Below are 20,833 nucleotides of genomic sequence, written 5' to 3'. Positions count from 1 at the left end.
ATCTGAACTGGGGCCGAGTGTGCCCTCAAATGAGGCGGCAAAGTGTGGATATGCTGACCAGTTAAGGTGGTCGTCCCCCACCAGCCCAGGGACCCACCCTCTCCTTGCAGGTGAAAAGTAGCTCTTCAGGATCACAGAAAGGCATCCCCAGGGGAGAAAGGCACAGAGGGAATGGATTTTACGGATTTATTTTTAAAAAACAAAAAAGGTTAAAAAAGTCCTTCATTTCCAACCCTGCCCGGGGGTGTGAGTGGGGAATAGCACGAACTGAGAAGGGCACCCACCCTCCCCTGGGGAGAGTCCAACTCTTCCCCGGAAGCCTGCAGCGTGCAGGGCAGGTCAGAGGCTGGCCCTCGCCCTTCCTGCCCCACCTCCTCCATGGGCAGCTCACACTGCTACCAGCAAGTTCCAGAGGCAAAGAAGTGTGGGAGCCGAGGCTGAAGGCTGCCTTCTTCACCTCAGCGGTCACTCCAGCTCTTCCGCCCTTGGATATTCTCTGGGCCCCACCACTGGGCTCTCAGGGTGGGTGGACAGGCAAGACCAGGAGGCGCAGCTTGGCCCAGCCCACTGGCAGCTTCCTTAATGCCGTCTGTGACACAGCAGGGCAGTCGGGGCAGGGGGCGTCACAGTGCAGGGAAGGGCTGCAGAGACACCACGACAATCTGGAAAGGAAAATCTCCTGCTAACCTGCATCGCTTTCTGATCCTGCCTCTGCACCGAGGCAGCCCTTTTTCCTATTCCCCATCCCGAGGCTGAGTGGAGTCCAGGACAAAGCACTAAGTGGCTGTTTGCTACAAAACACCTGGAGATGCCAGGGGGGGCTCTCGGCCCATCAGTCAGTCCAGGCTCCCACACAGTCACACAGTCACACACACAGCGTTAAGGCGTCTGCACCAGCAGGTGTGGCCAAACCGGGCCCAGCTTCTCTCCTCCCCCTGCAAGGATGAGGGGCGAGAACCCTTCTGGTGGCTTCAGTAACAGGCTGAAGTGGGAGAAGCTGGCAAACGGAAGAGCGAGCTGGGCCCCGAGAAAGAAGAGGAGGAAGGCAGGTGAGGGCTTCCGAGGCCTCTCTCCAGGCCTGATGGCTGCCCTGGGAAGTGACCCAACTCAGGTTGGGAGCCCTGACCACATACCCCCTGGAAAATGGGGGACAGAAAGAGGGAAGAGAAGCGGGGCTAGAGTCGTGGGACTTTGGAGGAAGCCAGTGCTATCAATATTTACAAGCATAAAGCCCCATCTTCTGTGCCACCTACCTCTCTGCCCCTCCCACAGAAAGAAAGGCCCCTGAGAGCCACCAAGGAGGTCCTGAGACCTCCTCCCCAGCCACGCCCCACAGCGGGGGCCCTTCCCTTGACCGGCCCTGCTCTGGGCCCCCAGGAGTGTCCGCTGGCTCTGCTCAGTCGGGAGGAGGAGCCCGGGCGCCCGGCCAGCCCTAGGAGTCCTTGAGCATGCTGATGCGTGCGTAGATCTTGAGGGCGGGCCCCAACTTGATGTTCATGGCACTCATCAGGTGGTCCTCCTTGAGCAGCAGCAGAGCTTGCCCGTCAATCTCCTGGGCACGGAACTCCTCTGCGATTTCCTGGCAGCCTGAGGGGATGTGACCAAAGACAGTGTCAACCAGGGCTACAAGCAGTCACTGCCCTTCAGAAGCACCGTTTCACTTGACCCTCACGACCAGCCCTTGAGGGAGCTGAAGCTGTTCTCACTTTACAGCTTGAGAGGCTGAGTGGCTTACCCAGGGCAGCCACCCTAGGTGAACAAGGGTGTCCTTGTTCACCTACCACCCTCTCCATGGTCAGGGCTACCCCGGGGAAGTGGCAGCATGGGATTTCCGAGGCTGGATCATAAAGGGCACAGCACTTCATCTTAGTCTTTTGGATAACCTCTTTTGGAGTGAGTCAGCCACTATGTCACAAGGGCACTCAAGCAGCACTCTGGAGAAGCCCACTTGGAGAGGGACTGAGGCCTTCTGCCCAGAGTCAGACCCCCGCTGCCCTGGGATTGTGGCTGGAAGGGGGTTCCTCCAGCTCCAGGCCTGTAGATACCTGTACCCCTGTTGCCATCATGATGGGGCCCCTTTAAGATGCCCCAAGATGCCACTCCCCAGAACTCTTGAGATGTTGACTACTGTAGGCCACTAGGCTTGGGATAATGTTTCCCAGCAGTGAATAACTAATGCAGATTTTGGTACCTGGAAGAGTGGGTGTTGCCATCACCACCCCTTAACAGTGCGAGTGTGGCCTGGGATGCAGTTGTGGGAGCGGGGGTGACTTTGAGAAGAATATCTAAGGTTCCCAGGCTCGCAGAAGCCTGATGGCCTTTGAGGAGACTGCTGGGGAGGCTTAAAGCAAAGTGAGGAAATGGTGGAAACTAGAAGAGGGATCCTTGGTATGAAATGGAAAATTTAGCCACACTGTTGCTGGTGGTGACCTGGTGAGTGTGAGACTCCCACTGAACCAGCTCTCCGGCTCAGGGGACCCCAGGCAGAACCTGCAGCTGCCATCTGGCTTCCCAGCGCTGCCGTGGGAAATGCGAGGGGGAAAACTGGGAAACAGGAAAGAGCCTGGATTTGCTGCTTCTGAAAATCCTCAGCCTCTCCAGATGGCAAATGACACTAAAATTAAGAAATGGTTTCTAGTGCTTGTTTCAGCAGCACATAAACTGGAAAGAAAAAAAAAGGTTTCCAGGCAAAGACCAAATCCAGGACAGAGTCAAAAAAACACAGTCTAAAGATGAGACAGCAGGGGTGTCTTAAATCATCTGTTAAGACTGCAGAGAGCTCTACGGTGTGGCCTCAGAGAACTGCTGGATCAAATGCTCTCTCAGGATTTTACGGGCGTGACTCACAGAGCCTCTCCATTCAACAGTCTGGCTCCTCACACTGTTAAGGCCACAGTCCCTCAGCTTCAGATGAAGCCTAATATGGAGTAGGGCTTGTCTTGCAGACACTTTTGGATAAGATTTATTTTAAAAGCCCACAAAGAGTGAGAGACTCGTCTGGCAGAAACACTGCTCACTTGGACCACAAGGGTCAGAGGTGACAGGAAATAAAGGCAGCAGGAAGCAGGCTGAGAAAACAACTCCACCAGCCACCTCCTTCCAAGGGAGAGGAAGGATGAGTCAGGGTGGAGCCCAGAGGAGGAGAACCACTCCAGGCTTGGAGTCCTCATCATCAAGGAAATGCCCACACACGCCTGGTGTGGACTGGTGACTCCTGCGGCCTCCTGTGTGCTCCCTTCTTCAACAGGCACATCTACTGTGATGACCCTGTGCCCGACCCACCATCTCCTAGGCTGGTGGAGGGAAAACAACGACCCTGTTCATTCTCAGGTGTGAAGACTGAGGGAACTCTCCTTGAGGAGCTGGACCCAACGAATTTCATCTGGGCCTGGACCTGAGTCAGATGCTGGGATCTTAAGACCTTGAACCACTGCTGTGATGGGATGAGACCCGTGGGGCCTCGGGTGGGGGTGGGGGAGGAACTTGAATCACTGGGGTGAACTACGCTAACTGGCCTCCAAGTAGCTCCCTCCAATAACCCCTTCATGCCTTCATGAAGCCTTCACAATGAATGGGGTTGACCAGTGTGGTCAATAAGATACTGCTGAAGTGACAATATGGGATTTCTGAGGCTAGATCATAAAGGGCACAGCAGGTGGCTTCCACCTTGTGCTCTTAGATCTCCTCCTGAGGGGTCAACTGGCTGCCACGTCACGAGAATACTAGAGCAGCAGTGTTCTGAAGAGACCCGCGTGGATGGTGACCGAGGCCTCTTGCCAATGGCCATCCCCTCCCTGAGAATCACGTGAGTGAGGCACAACTCACTGAGCCGACAGCCTCAGTCGAGCCTTCAGATGGCCTCAGCCTTGGCTGGCACCACAGCCGCCTAGGAATGCCGGTGGCAGAACTGCCCACCCCAACCACCTGTGTGCTGACAGACGGTGGGGCTGCAGCGATAGATAACTAACACACTGGGTTAAGTGGCACAACCAAGATTTGAGCCCAGTTCTGTTTAAGTCCGAAGCCCGCTCTCAGCCACCATAGCCCACTTCAGTCTCTGAATGACCCGGCTTATGGCTGCCATCACTACCTGACCTGGCCAGTGGCTGGGTGAGACTGGCAGGAGACACCGTGAAAAAGCTTTGGGGCCTCAACAAGCACAGCCGTGCAGATGCGAGCTCTGTCTTCCGAGCTTCATTTCTAGATCCTCGCCCTGAGACCATGCATGCCCAGGGTCACGGGCAGCCTGTGGCTCCCTCACGTGCTTCTGCGTCTCTGCGCCTCTGCCCAGGCTGCTCCCTGATGCAACCTCTCCATCAGGCACAGGCCTGTGTGTCCACTGCCACTTGGCGTCCACGTTCGGTGTTTTGACGTTCTCCTTGACAGTTTTCCTTCACTCCCACCTGATGCCCCTCCCAACTTGCCCTGGAGACACACAGGCCCCTCGCAGAGCCCACAGATATGTTGGCGTCTGGCCACAGGACACCAGTCAGGGCTCTGTGCTAGAAAGTAAGCTCTCATGGGCAGGAATCTCCTCACGCTGATCTCTACCCCGTTCCTGAACCTGCGTCTCTCACTGAACCGCCTGGTCTCTCCTGGGGGTAGTAGGTGAGGTCTCTCACGCCCTCTCATTTTTCGCTACTCCAGGCAGGCATGGAACTCCCAGGGCCTTACCTGGCAGAGAGCGGATGAACTCGTAGACATCGTCCACGTTCCACTTGGTGGGCTCACTTGGCAGGAAGTGGTGTCCCATGCCCACCAGGTCCCGCATGTGCACGTCAGGGAGCTCCAGGTCCCGCGGGCCTTGTCGCCGGCGGGAGGTGGACGAGCTGGCTGAGATGGGGGACAAGGGTTCCTCGTAGCTTGAGTTATCTGAGCAACGGCTAGAGTCTTCCTGGCTGTGTGTTAGCTGCAGGGCAGCGGTAACTGAAAGGGGTACGGTGCCTGTTGGCTGGGAGCAGAGAGAAACAGTTTTCCTCAGGATGGGGGAGTAAACCGCCTCTACAAGAGTGCTGGGCAAAAGCAGGTATAGTCTCCCCGTTCTATCTGGAGGCTGCTGCGTACCTTTGAACTCCAGATCAAAAAGTGTCTTTGGCAACGTCCTCTCTCTGATCCTAAGCAGACTGAGTCCTAGTACTGGTGCACGCACCACCCTGCACTGTAATCATCTCATTATAGGTCTATTCTTTCTCGTAGATGTGGGTTTTTTAACCAGGGCTCTATGAGTTTTGGGGAATGGTCTGTGTACCACCTGAAAGAACATGTAGATTTTCTTGTGTGTGTCCATTTTTGACTATAGCTTTCATCAGATTCTTAAAGAGGTTTAAGACCAAAACAATAACAATAAACAGCAAAACATATGGTCTAAAGTATCACACTAGGCTGTTGAGTTCTTGCAGCACAATTCAGAGCTTTAGTGCCTAACAGTTGCTGGCACATAGCTGGTGCTGAAACATACTTAATGAACACAACATCCCGTTTTTTACAGAGACCTTCAAGGATTCGGTGCTCTGATGCACAGAGAAGCAAAAAGGTGGGGAGATGAAAGCTGTTAGCTTCTTCTCCCCTGGCCCTTCAGGTAAGGCAGGCGTAGCTACCTGGGACAGCCTATGTCTTCATGTGCAGCCCCAGAAGTCAAGGATGGAGGCAGACTGGGAGAATGGGGTGAGCAGAGGCAAGATCACGGAAGAGGGTCCCTCTTGAGCATGCTGCTGCTGCTAAGTTGCTTCAGTCATGTCCGACTGTGTGTGACCCCATAAACGGAAGACCACCAGGCTCCGCCGTCCCTGGGATTCTTCAGGCAAGAACACTGGAGTGGGTTGCCATATCCTTCTCCAATGCATGAAAGTGAAAAGTGAAAGTGAAGTCACTCAGTCGTGTCCAACTCTTAGCGACCCCGTGGACTACAGCCTACCAGGCTCCTCCATCCATGGGATTTTCCAGGCAAGAGTACTGGAGTGGGGTGCCATCGCCTTCTCTGCTCTTGAGCATCCACGGGTCTAAATGAGAGCTCTCTGAAGGGACGTGGGGAAGGCTTGACTCGACACATCAGGAGAAATGAGAATATGATGGAGCACTGACAGGCGCAGCAGAAAGGACGGTGGGCACCCAGGGTTGTGCTAGAAAGGGAAGTCGGTGGAGACTTGAGAGGATGAGCTCTAGGCTCCTCTGGCCTCTCACCTGCTTCTTGGTATCCTTGGTAAGTGTCGGCAGACTGGCTTTGCTGGCCCGACGGCGGTTGTGGGTCGTGGCTCCCGCCTTCTGCAGCTTGCTCCGGTCTGAGTGGAAAAGCCCCACTCGTTTGGTGCACCCCACATTGTACCTGCCAGAGTCAGGGGAACAAGGGAGGTCAGGGAAGTTGCAGGGTGCCCACGGGCCCCAGGAGGAGTAAGAGGAGCCAAGGGGAAAAATCTGAGTCTGTCTGCTCATTCCAATCCTAAGTCCATCACTCAGGACTGGCTGTGTGAATCTGGGCAAGTCACTCAGCCCCTGAGCCTCTGTTTTCCCATCTGGAGTTGGGGATGACACCACTCACTTTCTGTAACTGGTCTGGCAGTTACACAAGCTTGTGCTTGACACAACTGCCTGGGTCACGGGAAGAACTCAGGGCTGCCCTATTCTATTCCACACGTTACCTGTGCCAAGAAGCTAGTGTCCCCTGTTCTGATGGGGGACAGCTTGGCAAAGCATCACAAAGGTGCCGGGAGGATCTCCAGCATAGCCCGAAGGGAAGGAGGGCTGGGGACAACCCTACTCTAACTGGTCCGCAGGGCCCCTCTGCCTAGGGGCCTAGACTCCCTTCTTTTGGGAGCTCAGGCCCCTTCCACCTTGGCAAAAAGACCACACAGCACTTAAAGAGTCAGACATCTAGATCCCCAGCTCAAAGACTTTAGGTACAGGTACTTCTTGTGCCTCAGTTTCCTGCCATGTATAAAGGGCCTGACAGCAATACCTGTCTCACAGGGCTACTCTGAAGACGAGACGGCACCATGTGCATCAGCGCTTCGCACAGAGACCTGCTCATGGCAGGCCCTCAGTAACAACACTGATGTCTACTGTGACCATCTGCCTTCCGAGCTGGGAGAGCTCACAAAGGAGGTGTGGTCAGTACAGTGGCTCAGGGCAACGTTTCCAGTGGGGGCTTAGGTAGACCCTACGGAGAGGGGAGCTGCCAAAGCCAGGTGCCAGGGGTGCCCAGGAGGGCCAGGCAAGCCAAATGCCTCTTCCTTCCCATGTGGGCTTGATGCTGCTTGCCTGGACCTGCTCATGGAGCTTTCGGGCGAACAAGCGACAGGACAATGCTTCCAGGCAGGAGCTGGGCACCAAGGTGCGACCCTGAGAGGAGGGGAGGGGCTCGGCACAGCAGCGGAGTGAGGGCGCTTACCTTTTTGCACAAGCCATGGAACAGAAGCGCTTGGAACGCTTGAACTTGTAGGCGAAGTCCACCCGGCCACAGAGCTCGCACTTGAGTTTGAGGGGAGTACCCTCCTCTTTGGATTCTGAAAGCATGAAAGTTGGTAAGTGCGGACAGTGAGTGGTCCCCATAGGACTGTCCACAGCCTGCCCTGAGGCCTCTCACACTCTGCCCAGCCTATTCCTCATGCCCACAGCCGTGCCCTGCAGCAGCTGCCTGGACAGTGCCAACCCACTTTTACCGCTGTTTTATGACTTCGTACCCTGGACACCTGACAGTTTCTTCTTTTAGGGGCTAGGAGACAAAACATGGTGGGGAGGAGCTAGCGCCCCCTCTTTACGACCCTAGAAGAAAGCAGGCAACCCTCTAGAGGGAAAGTGCTAATGCTGTCCCCGCTGGTTTGCAATCACTCTACCCTTCCTGGGGGGTGTCCAGCTGGCTGCCAGCCTGGGTATCAGAGCCCAGGAGACGGTAGCCACGCAGGCACCCCATCCACCTCCATTTAGCCGGGGGCTCCTGTGGCAGGTGCAGCCCTCACTGGCTCCACTGTGCCTCTGCGCTGGGCCCTCTCCTGAGTGAAGGCCCCGGAAGCAGTGGAGGAAGGCCACAACTTGCCTGGGGCCATGCCGGCTGGCCTACAGCTCAGCAGTAACTCCCGGGGATCCCGGGGCTGGAGAGGAGGAAGACACACATTTCCCCGGGAAAAGGGGCTCCTATCTGCTTTCGAGGGACAGGGCTGAGTGGGCGCTGGGGGAAACGTTTGGTCGACCACCATGTTCACACAATTTCTGGCCCCGAGACCCTCCGTGGACACCAGGAAAGGACCCTCCGGCCTTGCTGATGTCCCGCTCCGCCCCGCCTGAAGGCCCAGCATCCACGGTCTGGTACACTACCTTGCAGATAGGGCTCCTCCATCTCTGAGTCAGTGGTGGTGGTATGGTCCTGCTGCGGAAGTTTCTCAGGCAAGAACCCCTGTGCATACTTCTTCTTGAGATTCCCCACCAGCAGGGACGAGCGTCCCACCTAGAGGACAAGGTGACAGGAGGCCGTGAGGGTCAGGTGGGCAGGCTCGCTTGCTCTCAGCCTCATCACAATCACAAGTATAAAGCACCCAGGCGCAGAGGCCAGCCCCCCTACCACCATCCAGGCACACCCTGCTCAAGGCCTGTTTTGCTGTTTAGCTCATGAGACAAGATGCCACTGGCCACCAAAGGACAGGGATGAAAATGGCTTCAGCCCAGGACTGATGGATGGTTTAGAGGGTCAGAACATCTCCTCTTCCCAGCTGTCTAAGGCGCACAGGTGGAGACACAGGTCAGGTTCCGGCATCGCTGGAACCAGGGCCAGGCCCCAGCCCTCACATATCTTGGGTCAGGAACACGGCTGAAGCTGCATGTGAGTGTATGGGTGATACAAGAGTCCCGCCACCATTCCTGGATCCCTTACTGCTCTTTCCCTTACCACTGCCCTACTCGAGTCAAGAGGGACAGGCAGCCACAGAGAAGAGGAACATGGGGACACGGGGCCACACTGAAAGGCCAATCCTGGACGGCTCATTCACGCTTTGGTTTACTCCCTTCGTTGCCTTTTGTTCAGGCAGCCTGGTGGCCAGACCTCTAGCAGGGAGAGTGGGCTGCTACCCCGTCTACAGCTACATGGTCAGGTCAGCTAGGTTCTGCTGTTTCTCTAGGAGGCCAAAGGGAGGACTGAGTCTAATGAGGGAGGGGATGTGAAGGGCTAAAGTTCCTTGTAGCTAAGGGGCCACAGGCCTTGACGGACCTCCAGAGGGAAAGCAGATGAGAACCAGCCTGGGCATTTTTGTCTTCTGGCATTTCAGAAGGGCAGTCCACTCATCTCAGTTAATCAAGCTCAGAGGCTTTGAATGACTGTTAAAACCACTCATGGATCCAAAGAAAGCTCAAAAGACAGATGGCATCCCATGAAGATGCTGTGTCTCTACCAGTTAATTTTATCATGAGAGAGGCTGGAGTGCACTTGGCTCTGGGCCCCTATCACCTATGGAGCAGGCAACCTGTCTCACCAAATTACACCTGCACTATCTGGGCTGGGTACTGTGTTTAATGAGCCATTTTCCTGCCTCTTCTGTATTTCCCTGTGATATAATGAGACACTTGATGAAATGCCCCTTCTGAAGTGCCCCTTACTCTCACTCACTCCTCTTTCAAGGTTCTGTCCCCAGAAAAGAAGTTTCAGGCTGGAACTCTGTTCACTTATCTTCCACTCAGATAGATCTTGAGGATTCTCTTCTATACAGGTTCCATTTGCTCTCTAACTGGCTCAAGTGTTGCCATTTGGGAGTTGTGGCATTCAAACCTGAACGAGGTCTCATTTCCCAAAGTCCATCATCCTGCACCCAACACCCCAGTGTGAACTCCCTTCTAACCAAGGGGTTCCCACTTCACCAGGTGGGGACACAGCTGAGTCTGTGTGGAAACTTCTAACTGAAGGGGTCATGCCAATTATTCTTAATTACTGAACCCTTCTGGATCTTAGGAAGACACTCAATCCTACAAAGAAAATGACATTCCTTTGGGGGGAAATGAGCAAGGAAAGAGCAAATTTTTTTTTCACATTTTTAGAAATTTTACATGGAAATGTAAAAATATTCTAATACACATCCAAAGTATACTTATTTAAAAAAAAAAAAAAAAAGAGGGGAAAAGAAGTAGTCCGTACCGGGAAAGGCTCCGCCCCCTCCTGGATCACAAACCCTTCGATAACATGCGTCAGGATTTGGGGTTTCACAATGGCCTGTGGTGGTTTATTCTCACCATTCTGGGGGGCAGTGCCGGTGATGCTGGAGGCAGAGTTTCCGTTCCCTGAGGTCATGCCGGGGCTGCTGAGGTCGGTCAGTGCATGAACAATGCCCTGCCCTGTCTCTGTGCAAGGAAAGCAGGAGAACACAAGCAGATGAGGTCAGAGCCAGGTCGAGGCCAGCACAGGGAGAGCAGGGACTCCACCTCGCCCAATAATGCACACCGGGCAGTCCCCTCCCTCAGTGACCCATTCAAAGTGGTACAGTTTCCGTGGACACACCACCACATGAGTCTAGTCCATCCTACAACAATGAGGCTAAACCACCAGACATGTTTCTTATTCTTATCCTGCACTAAGAACAGTTGGACTAGGTTAAACAGACAAGGATTCTGCCTTTTGGAGGAGTGAAGACCTTGGTCAATATTGATCTGGACAAACAAGTTAACGTTCAGCTCAAGGGAGAAAAGTGTATTCAAGGTACCATCTGAAACCAGGATGAAAAAAGCTGAACTAGGTAGAGGGCTTGGGGTTTGATGGGTTTGGGGGAAGACAGATTAAAGGAACCTTCTATGAGGTTCCTCGGGCAAGGGTCCAATTTTAAGCATGCTATGAAATGTCAAAGTACTGAACCCCAAGTAAACATTTTAATATAGATCTGCCTATGCAAAGACTGGCTGTTTGGGATCACTGCATTAAGATATGTGTGTCTTCTATGTCTCCGCCAAGGAAGCCACCAGGCAGAGATGAGGTTATCTATGCTGTTTCTGCAGGTCCTGTGCTTCGAATCAAGCCTCTTACCCAGTTCTCAGCTTCATACTCAATCTGATCCTTGGCCAGCCACAGAGTCCTTCCCTCCAGGGACAGCGTTGCCTAAGTTCTCCCCATAGGCCTGCCAGCCTTCCTCTGAAAGGCCTGACAGAGAGCTCCAAAGAGCATGAGGGAAGCCTCCATGGAACCGCATAAGGGACCTCCTCATCTCCACTTCAAACAGTACCTCTCATGAGCTGCTTCAATGTGTGAGAAACAACTTTTATCTCACTTTTGTAACTCTCTTCCCACCCCTTCCCAGGGCCATTCTCTACCACCACCAACTGTGTGAGCTGAGGCTGCTTTTAAACTGGAACTTCCTAAAAAAGAAAAAAGAGAAAGAAAGAAAAAAAGAAAGAAAAAGCCATTTCTTTATTGCAACAAGCCTACTGCCAGTAAGCATAACTCAGTGTGTATATGTGTACACACTTTGGAAAATGATTTCAGTATAATTATTAAAGCAATTTTTGCACAAAATTTATAGGAAGATGCTCTTATTTCATGTTAAAGATCCAAAATCCCACCACAGAAGACGAATTTACAATGCCTAATTATATAGGATGGAGAAATCAAAGTAAACTCATTTTAGGAAAGGTTTATAACTGGCTTTCTTACTAGCAGTCCTAGCATACAATAAACCAGGATAATATCTTTTTTGTTAAAAAAAAGTTAACCATGACATACATCTTCGGTACTCAGACTTCTATAATTCAACTGTAATGAACTTCAGAGCTGAGCAGGAGTTACCTGAGAGATGTGATTAATGAGATTTTAAAATAATTCTTTGGAGACACAGTCATACCAGCAAGTTAAGAAAAATTCCTTTCAATGTTTATAGTCTCCTTTGAAAAAAAATTTTTGGACAGTTTTGACTTTTCTATAGGGATGGAAATTTTCTACTTTGGAATCAGTGTTTCTAAATTGTAAAGGTGTTTGGGAAGTGAAAAAAAAATCTTTCCTTAACAATCCAAGTTGAGGGATTGAGAAGGACTGAGTTAACTCTAGGAGGACTGAGTTAACTATGCAATCAATTAAGTTTCTTTGCTTTAAAATTTTAAATACATGAAAAAACTAATCTGTATTTTTAAAAATGAGTAAATGTTAAGATAGAAAGCTTAGTATTTAAATTAAAATCCTATTTTTAAATGACAATTATTTCCTTCTAATTAGAGCCTAGATAAATATTCCCTAGGTTCAAGCCCTTACCAATGTTTGACCTTTCTCTGTAACAGCCCCACTTAGTGATTTTCTGGCATTTGCTTGAACACCTCTAATGACAAAGGAACTCACTACCTCTGAAGTAGTTTGTCCCCAACTTGGACAGTTCAAGAAGTTCTTCCTTACAATGAGCCAAAAATCCATCTGTTAATTTCTGTCTACTTATCCTGGTCTATTCCTTAGGACCACACAGAACAAGGCTAGCTGTACGTGCACAATGGGTAAACACACAGCCTTAGACTTGGCGCAGAGACTGGTCTCTATCACTTAAGGATTAGCGGCATGTCCTTATCTGTCTCTGAGCCTCGGTTTCTCCAGCTGGAAAATACAGATGATAAGACGACACTCTATCGCCCTGCTATGAGGGCTAAGTGAGATGATGAACAGCAGTGCGGTGTGAGCACACTGGGAAACACTCAAGAAACGCCCTTGGTGTCATGAAGGATGGCACTCATGACCCCAGCACGTATTTTCTCCTCCAGGCCACACTCCCTCTGCTCCTTCAACTGCTTATCTAAAAGGCTGCAAGTTCATCACCCTCTGTCATCTTTGTCAGCATCTTTTAAGGTCTGATAGTTAACCCTAATGTATCATATCAAGTATTGATCTAGGAGATCCAGTTTGTAAGAATTTTGTTTTGGAGAGCATGGATGAGCAACGAGTGGCTCCCTTGTTATAGTTCACAGCACTTCTGGGGCTTCCCTGGTGGCTCAGATGGTAAAGCGTCTGCCTGCAATGCGGGAGACCTGGGTTCAATCCCTAGGTCAGGAAGATCCCCTGGAGAAGGAAGTGGCAACTCACTCCAGTACTCTTGCCTGGAAAATCCCATGGATGGAGGAGCCAGGTGGGCAAAGAGTTAGACACGACTGAGCAACTTCACTTCACAGCATGTCTATGGAATTGATCCATTTTCCTCTACATTCTGGGATCATACCCTTCTGCCTCTTTTCACTGATATTTATCACCAAATGGGTGCTGATACCTATCTCCCTGAGATTTCTCCAACCTTGCTGGACTCTTCTTCTTGGCCCCTCTACCCTACTGGTTAATGTACACTGCAAAGAGGTGGTGGTTCCTGAGGGCAGATTCTTTCCTCATGCCAAATACAGTAGCCAACAGAGACATTCACCAGCCCAGGGGCTACAGGGCCAATGCTTAACTCTGGGAGGAAAAAGACATTTTGAATTTAAGTTCTAAAAAAAAGGGATCTTATTAAGCAAGAGAACAAACCAGTAAGACCTTTCACTACATCCTTAGAACGATCACTCTCCGTTATAACTTTGCCTGGTTGCAGGACAGACAGAGTGCCAGGGCTGGGCAGGAGAGTGCTTTACAACTTGTACAGAGGTTTGCAACGATTCTGTTTTGCAGTCATCTTGCAGGCAAACCCTCATCATCTGCTCTAGTAACAAAGGAGTTTGGGCTATTTCTAGAATGACCATACACGATCTCACCCCCCGCCAAGCTCAGCACACTGAGATTAATTTAATCTGCTTCCCGCTCTCCCAGACTGCTCTGCGGCCTGCTTAAGGGAAAGCAGCTTAAACGTGCAACAACCTGCCCTGCTGGCCCCGAGGCCAGATGAGAGAGAGACAAAGAAGTCCTCTATCTTTGGAATTCTTCCTTACTCAGTTCCCTTGACCGGTCCCGAGGCTGTAAGTGCTGCTGGGATTCCCACAGGTCTCAAATGCCTGTATACAGAGTGAGGTACCTGGATCTGCAAGGCAGAGGCCAGGACACCCTGAGAAGGAGAAGCTGCAGGAAGGAAATAAAACCAAGCTCCAGTGGGGGTGGGGAAGGGAGAGGTAGAATCTAGCATTTGACTGAAGCTGACCACAAAGGGCCAAGTATTCCGATGAGAATGAACAAAGCAATGTGTTCTGGGGGCGTCGTTACATAACACAGGCCTCAACCTGTAGGCTGTGTCTCAATCTGCTCTCAGGCTCTGGCAGAAACAGTCCTTATAGGGACTGGATTAAAACAGGAAGGGCGAATCCCCTCCCCACTCCCTGGGCCCCATTTGTGAAATTATCTGCTCAGGGCCAGTCTTCTATGCTAGGCAAAGCAGGGGCCCTATTTAGGCAGGGCTGTCCCGGTCTTGTCTGTATCTTCAGACACGCTGAACCACAGCCACAGCGTGTGGAAACTGTGGCCTCCATCTTCACGGCTGACCACAGTACTGTTCTCCCTAGTCTTCCAACAGCAACCACCAGTTGAGATTGGCAAGTTACTTTCTGAGGCGGTAATGACTGAGACAGAGCAGCTGGGCTGGTGCCTGCCTACAAGAATGGCATTTCTGGCTACCTGGCTCTGAAGAAGAATAAGAGCTACTTCTCAGCCCATTTCTTCTTGTTAGAGTGGGGATTTCCTCAATGGATGGGAAATTTAGCATTAAATCAGCTCCAAAGACTGCAGCTCTGGGTTCCCTGACCCGCTTTGAAACACTGATGCTGGCTCCAAGCATTTGCAAAGGCATGATGACCTCCAGAAGCAGAGGCCAGAGGCACCTAACGAAACAGCCTTGCCCCCAGGGCCAGGAGGTAGGTGTCCAGAGAGGCTGAGCTCTCCTGCCCCCGAAGACAGAGGTCGGGCTGGCCCTAGCTCGGTTCCATCTGGGCCACTTTGGAACCAGCTATGGTGCTCTTTTGGAGAAGGGAATGGCACCCCATTATAGTACTCTTGCCTGGAAAATCCCATGGACGGAGGAACCTGGTAGGCTGCAGTCCATGGGGTCGCGAAGAGTCAGACACGACTGAGCGACTTCCCTTTCACTTTTCACTTTCATGCATTGGAGAAGGAAATGGCAACCCACTCCAGTGTTCTTGCCTGGAGAATCCCAGGGACGGGGGAGCCTGGTGGGCTGCCGTCTATGGGGTCGCACAGAGTCGGACATGACTGAAGCAACTTAGCAGCAGCAGCAGCAGCAGATGGTGCTCTTTATAAGCACAGATGTGGCAAAAATCATCAGTTATGCTAAAATACGGTTCAGTACTAACATTTATTGTGGGTGTTTCAGATGACCTGACCAAGTCCTTCTATTTGTCCCAAAAATAAGCAGCCTTGAAGACCTGACTTCAGAGAAGATGAAAAGCAAGCAGGGCCTCTCCTTGTACCCCTCAGCTTGGCCAGTGGCCATTTCCACTTTCTACAGACATGAGGAGAAAGAAGTATTTTAATTTCCAAGACTTCTAACTACCCGTGCCTGGCAGCAGCACGAGTAAGACAAAGCTAATGAAGTTAATAGAGGATTCAAGGAGGCAGAGGAGGTGTAACACGGATCATTTCCTGCAGCAAATTCCTCTCGACAAATGGCAAAACAAGGTCGCTTACACAACACAGAGCGTTCTCTCCAGGCCGCTGGCTGTGAAGTCCTGCTCACTGGGCCTCAGCTTGGCAGGCCAGTCCCATGGGCAGGAGGGGTGACAGCAGGGCTCCTCGACAACTGCCTGCTCTACGGAGATCCTGAGCGGAGCGCCTGCAAAGGGACACCCAGGGAAGCCACATCCCAGGCGGAGAGCAGCTGATGCAGACCAGGCACACCTGGTGCTAACATGGGGTGGCAAGCTGAGGGCCCAGTGAGCCCTCAGCAAAGGCTGTGGCCACCCTTTACAATCTCATTATAGCTGGGCCCCTAAAGACATTAGTGCCGCCCAGCAAGTGAGGGAGGTACAAAATCTCGTTAAGTACCAATCTGCTGGTGGGGAGAGAGGGGGGAGGGGGAAGAGAGAGGGAAAGAGGAATCGTGGCTCCATCCTGGGACCCTGACAGAGTAGTCAACTAAAGAGACTCATTTGGTTAACAACCTGCTTTAAAATGCAAATATACACTTGCAGTCATTCACACCTGGCTGTGAATCATTTAGAGAAGCAGAGTGCTTTCCTCCCCATTTAGGGACAGAAGGTCTGGGGTGAGGCACGATGAAGAGTGGATATTTTGGATCAGGGGCACTAGTCCTCTGTGGACTGGGGTTAGGAGGGTCCTGGGTCTAACATCTTAATTTTCCACAGGAGGAAAAGGGTGCGTAATTAAGTCTACATTTCCGAATGAAGGCAAGAGTGTGTGCCACCTAAATGAAGAGACTATGTTCTAAAACGGGCTTTCCCTGGTGGCTCAGGGGCAAAGAAAACCACCTGCCAATGCAGGAGACCCGGTTTGAACCCTGGGTTGGGAAGATCCCCTGGAGAAAATGGCATCCTGCTTCAGTATTCTTGCCTAGGAAATCCCATGGACAGAGGAGCCTGGTGGGCTGCAGTCCTTGGGGTTGCAAAAAGTCAGATGTGATTTAGCAAATAAACACCACCACCCACTAAACCATGCATAAAAGGAGCTCTTAGAGGTGGGAAAATTGTACTTTGCTTCCCACCCTGGGTTCCCCTGAGAACCCAGAGGGTAGGAGGCACCAAGACCAAATGTTTGTAGCTTGTGCAATTCTGCTAAGGACCGAGATGTCAGACACACAAAAGGCTGTAGCCTTTTCTCACAGGTGCTGTCACCATCCTGCCCTCAGAGCACCTTTGCTCTTGGGAGCCTCTCCTGAGAAGGGAAGAAAGGACTGTCACAGGAAGATACTTTTGGCCCGCTCTGCTGACTTGTGTCTGCGGAGAGCTGGCTGGCACAATGCCAGGGAAGCTGGGCCAGGTGGCCTCAGACGGGCCTCCGTGTCACTGCGGAGTGACCTTGTTAAGTCTGGGTTAAGAGGATTCGAGAGCAGACAGGCTTCCTGGATCTTAAGCATCAAGTCTGGTAGGAGGGATCCTCCTCCTCCCTTGCGGCCATTACCATACAGCTGACTGTCAGCCTGTCTCTTTGGACACAGGCGGAGCGCACAGCCCTTCTGACTCACCCACAGGCCCCAGCCACAGTGGACATAAGCTGAATTGTAAACAGCTGAATGTTTTCCAAGCGGCCACCCCCAGCTCTGGAGGAAGGAATCAATGGAGTGAACCGCCAGCAGCCCCCGCACGGTTCGGGCCGGGACTCAGGGGGGATTTCCACACAGCTGCAGCACTGCTGCCTGGCTCAGGCCAAGGAGCACCATGCGATGACTACCTCCAGCTGCAGGGAGCCAGGGAGAGTTCTCAACAAGAGCTCCACTTACTGGAGCCAGTCCTCCGGTCTCCAGCGCCCAGGGAGGGCTCCCAGATACCCTGATGTCACAGCTCTCTAGCAGATGCTGCGATTTCACAAGGCAAAAGGTATGGAACGGACATGAGAGGTCCTCTGTCCAGAGGCCAGAATCACTGCAGACGACAGGAAACATGGCAGAGTGGGAAGGGCACCGGCTCTGGGCAGACTGGGTTCACACTCTGGTTCCATCTTTGATCACCTGGGCAGCTTCAAGAACTTGGTACCTGCTCTGTGTCTGTGTCTCCAACTATATAAATGACCATCATGCTGCCTGTCTTGCAGGTTGACAGTGAATAGCAGAGTTTATACATGAAAAATGCTTGGCACTGATTACATCTAGAAGCTGTGTTACACGGCAGTTAAGACTTGGAATCAGAAAGACCCTAAGCTTAAATCTTAGATTATCCCAGGCAAGTTATTGAAGGCCTCAGTTTCTTCATCTGTAAAATGGGATGCTCATCTTTGTCTCATATGGCTGTGGCAAGGGTTAAATGTGATACTGCAGTTACAATGCAGTGCAAGAGGCCTGACTTGCCATTGGAGAGCTCCCATCACTGAGACTCAAGAGACCAGGAAACTGCCCCAGGCTCAGTGCACTGGGCCTGGCCTCTTGCGGCTGCAGAGCACAGCTATTCTTTCACTGGCCCAAACTCAGGTATCACTCATGTTCCTCAGATGCCCTGGCCTACTCAGCATCCTGTCCTGGCACTCCTGAGTTCAGGCTTCAGGAAGAAATCATACTTCCACTTTGACAATGAACTGCAACACAAGGGAAATATACCTGCCGGTGAGGGCAGATCACACATCTCAATTCATCTTCAACAGTCATTAATCCAAAGGACATGAGAAGTGCCAGATTCCCTTCCTATGCATTTATTTCATAAAGAGAAACAAGCAAAGAATTTAGGAGCCAAAAAAGAACCACTTTTTCCCAGTGGTTCTTATAATGCCAGGAGGTGGTTTAGCCTGTGAAAAGAAATTACTTTAAAAAGCTGAAGATAAAATCATGGAAGATGGATCTGCAACAGTTAAAAAAACCACAAATGTTTAGAAAATTCTCTATTTTCAGGCTGATAACAAGGAAAGGCCGCCTTGCTGGATATGACTCTCTTGTTTACCAACTGCAGAAGCAACAATATTCTTAGAGAAATGGGTGAGAGTGAGAGAGAGAGAACGCACTAGAGAAAGCCAGCCTTGGTTGTCCTTATCTATATAATGGGATAGATTATTTTTATCTTGCAAATCAATCTTCTTGATCATTTCTGTTCTTAGAAAACACTGCCCTCTCCCTTTAATAACCACTGTCTAAGTTTTCAATCACCCTACTTTGCTACCAATCAGCTGACAGAAGAGATTAATACTGGAGGCCTAGAAATGTGGACTTAATTGATATTTTTAAAAAGTAGTATTTGGCTCACATTAATTTTAATTTACAGTGCCATTTGCTTGGGCTGTTTAAAAATGTCTTAATATGGCAGTGTGGATTTAGGCCACATATGGACGGTTTCAAATATGCTAAAGATATCAGTAACTAGGGATAATTATACAGTATTTGAGACATAATAGCCATGCAACTAGGGCTTTAAAAATAACTCCTAGCAGTCATGAACTCTCATTTTCTTGCCAACAGTTCCAATATTCAGCATCAGGCCTGCTCTTCCTAATCTACTGGAGAAGAGTCAGTTATGACATGGCATCTAAAAGCCATCTTTTCTTAAGAGAAGCTATGACAAATTTCACTGCTAAGAAGAAAATCATCCAAGACACAGGTTTTCTGCTTTAAAGAAAGCCCAATGGCAGACTGGGACTCTCTTCAACATCTGGATTTATCTTAGAATACTGGCAATCCCTGTTTAACAGCAATCACTTCTTTGGCAGATGTAGAAAGAATGTTTTCTTTTGGATTGAACTAAAAAAAAAAAATCATTTGGAAATTTAAAGTATAGGAAAACACATCCCTTTTCACTAACTATAAATAATTTGGAAGGGGAAGGAAAAAGAAAAAACCATTAAGTATGCTGGCCTAGATGATTTTACGATGAATCACACGGTAACAATTTACTATTTAAATCATATGCTATTTTTTTAGTATATATTGTCAAAAACTAATCATTCTTAATTATATAACCGGATTAACTATTAAAAAAACATTTTTTTATTTATGTCAATTATATTCTACTTTTGTGACTAATGGGGGGAAAAGCCCTGAGTCTGTAAGACTGTTGTCTTGGATAAATAAATGGCTAATTCTTTTCCTAACAATTGCCAAAATGTCATAAAGTTCAATTAAAGATGTTTTGTCTCTGAGTTTTTTTTTTTAAAAACAAGTATATCTGTGTTCTGATGTAACTAAATTCAAGCTGAAATTTTTAAATAAGTCAATGCTTAAAATGAAATGTGCATCTATTTGAACTGTGGATAAGTACTTCAAGTTATCTTAAACAGGCCCACTTGAAACATCTTTAACAGAACACATATTCAAATGGAGTCTTTTAAACTGGTGACTCACACTGCAGTTTAAAGCAGGCCATAAAAACACTGAAAACATAAATCTGTATATGTTCATCACTCTACCTTGAGGGGTTAGTCCCAGCTTTGATTTCCATCACATAAGGTGCTAGTAAGTCACTGCAGAGAGTCATTTCTGTTACTGGCAAAAGCCCTCGGGGGAGCAGATTGCGTAAGGCAGCTAGTCCTCACTCTTTCTCCAGGAGTGGAAAACACCCAAGCATCTCTACAACCACTTTTGTGAGATTCCTCCTGACCACAGAAAATCATCATCTTCATCTTCCAGTTGCAAAAATTGGCACCAAAGAAAGGGAATAAAAGAGAAACTATGTTTTTCTGAAGGTGTCTTGCTTCCTTATTCTTATTTCTAGTAGATGTGACATAGCTTTTCAGAGGAGAATCTTTTCCAGGAAGGAATCAAATCTGTCTGGAGAGTAAATGGCACTGCCTGGAAGAACTTTAATAATATAATCTGGGACTAACCAAGAGGAGGTAAAAACTCTTGCTGAATGTCACACTTCCATGGAGCAGCCTTATTAGAACTGGAACCACCATCCTATTCCCTAGTTTTTCAATTTAAACTTTATGTTGGCTTACCTACCTATCAATGTGAGCTGAAAGGGAAGGACTTTGACAGGAAAGGGGTGAACTTTATTCAGCAAATAAGTTACTGAATGCCTAGAGAGAGGCCCACAGCCCAGAGGAGGACAGACAATCACAACAGGAAAAAAGAGACAAAAAGACATTCACAAACTCAGGGAAAGGTTCTTAAATCTGAGATAGTAATTGTTTTCTTTCCCCTAAAACAAGAAAACCTACAGAGAGGACACCGAAGTAAGAGCATGCAAGACCAGAGGCATGAACAGTTTCATAAAATCATCTATCTATTTATTCCCCTTATTCTCTCTCCCACTGAAAGATCCAAGGGATCCAAAGTATCTGAGACAGGAAATGAGTAAGGCAGGAAAAAGGATGTGGTTT

General features: G+C 49.9%; 1 protein-coding gene across 4 annotated transcripts in view; it reads right to left on the bottom strand.

The window, feature by feature from the left end:
• Positions 1 to 172: 172 nt before the first annotated feature.
• The window catches only part of PHC2 (polyhomeotic homolog 2), a 120,652-nt gene continuing 99,991 nt past the window's right edge, over positions 173 to 20,833 (bottom strand). For all 4 annotated transcript variants that reach the window (XM_069574719.1, XM_069574721.1, XM_069574720.1 and 1 more), the window contains 6 exons: positions 10,112 to 10,314; positions 8,308 to 8,437; positions 7,385 to 7,499; positions 6,181 to 6,322; positions 4,675 to 4,951; positions 173 to 1,587 (listed from right to left, as the gene is read on the bottom strand). In XM_069574719.1, the coding sequence (XP_069430820.1) occupies positions 1,433 to 1,587; positions 4,675 to 4,951; positions 6,181 to 6,322; positions 7,385 to 7,499; positions 8,308 to 8,437; positions 10,112 to 10,314 (1,022 nt within the window). In that variant the 3' untranslated portion in view covers positions 173 to 1,432. The remainder of the gene's footprint in view (positions 1,588 to 4,674; positions 4,952 to 6,180; positions 6,323 to 7,384; positions 7,500 to 8,307; positions 8,438 to 10,111; positions 10,315 to 20,833) is intronic.

This window comes from Ovis canadensis, chromosome 2 (assembly GCF_042477335.2).
Source record: "Ovis canadensis isolate MfBH-ARS-UI-01 breed Bighorn chromosome 2, ARS-UI_OviCan_v2, whole genome shotgun sequence".
Taxonomy (NCBI): domain Eukaryota; kingdom Metazoa; phylum Chordata; class Mammalia; order Artiodactyla; family Bovidae; genus Ovis; species Ovis canadensis.
The sequence above is the reverse complement of the archived record's forward strand: the minus strand, read 5'-3'. Positions and strand labels throughout refer to the sequence as shown.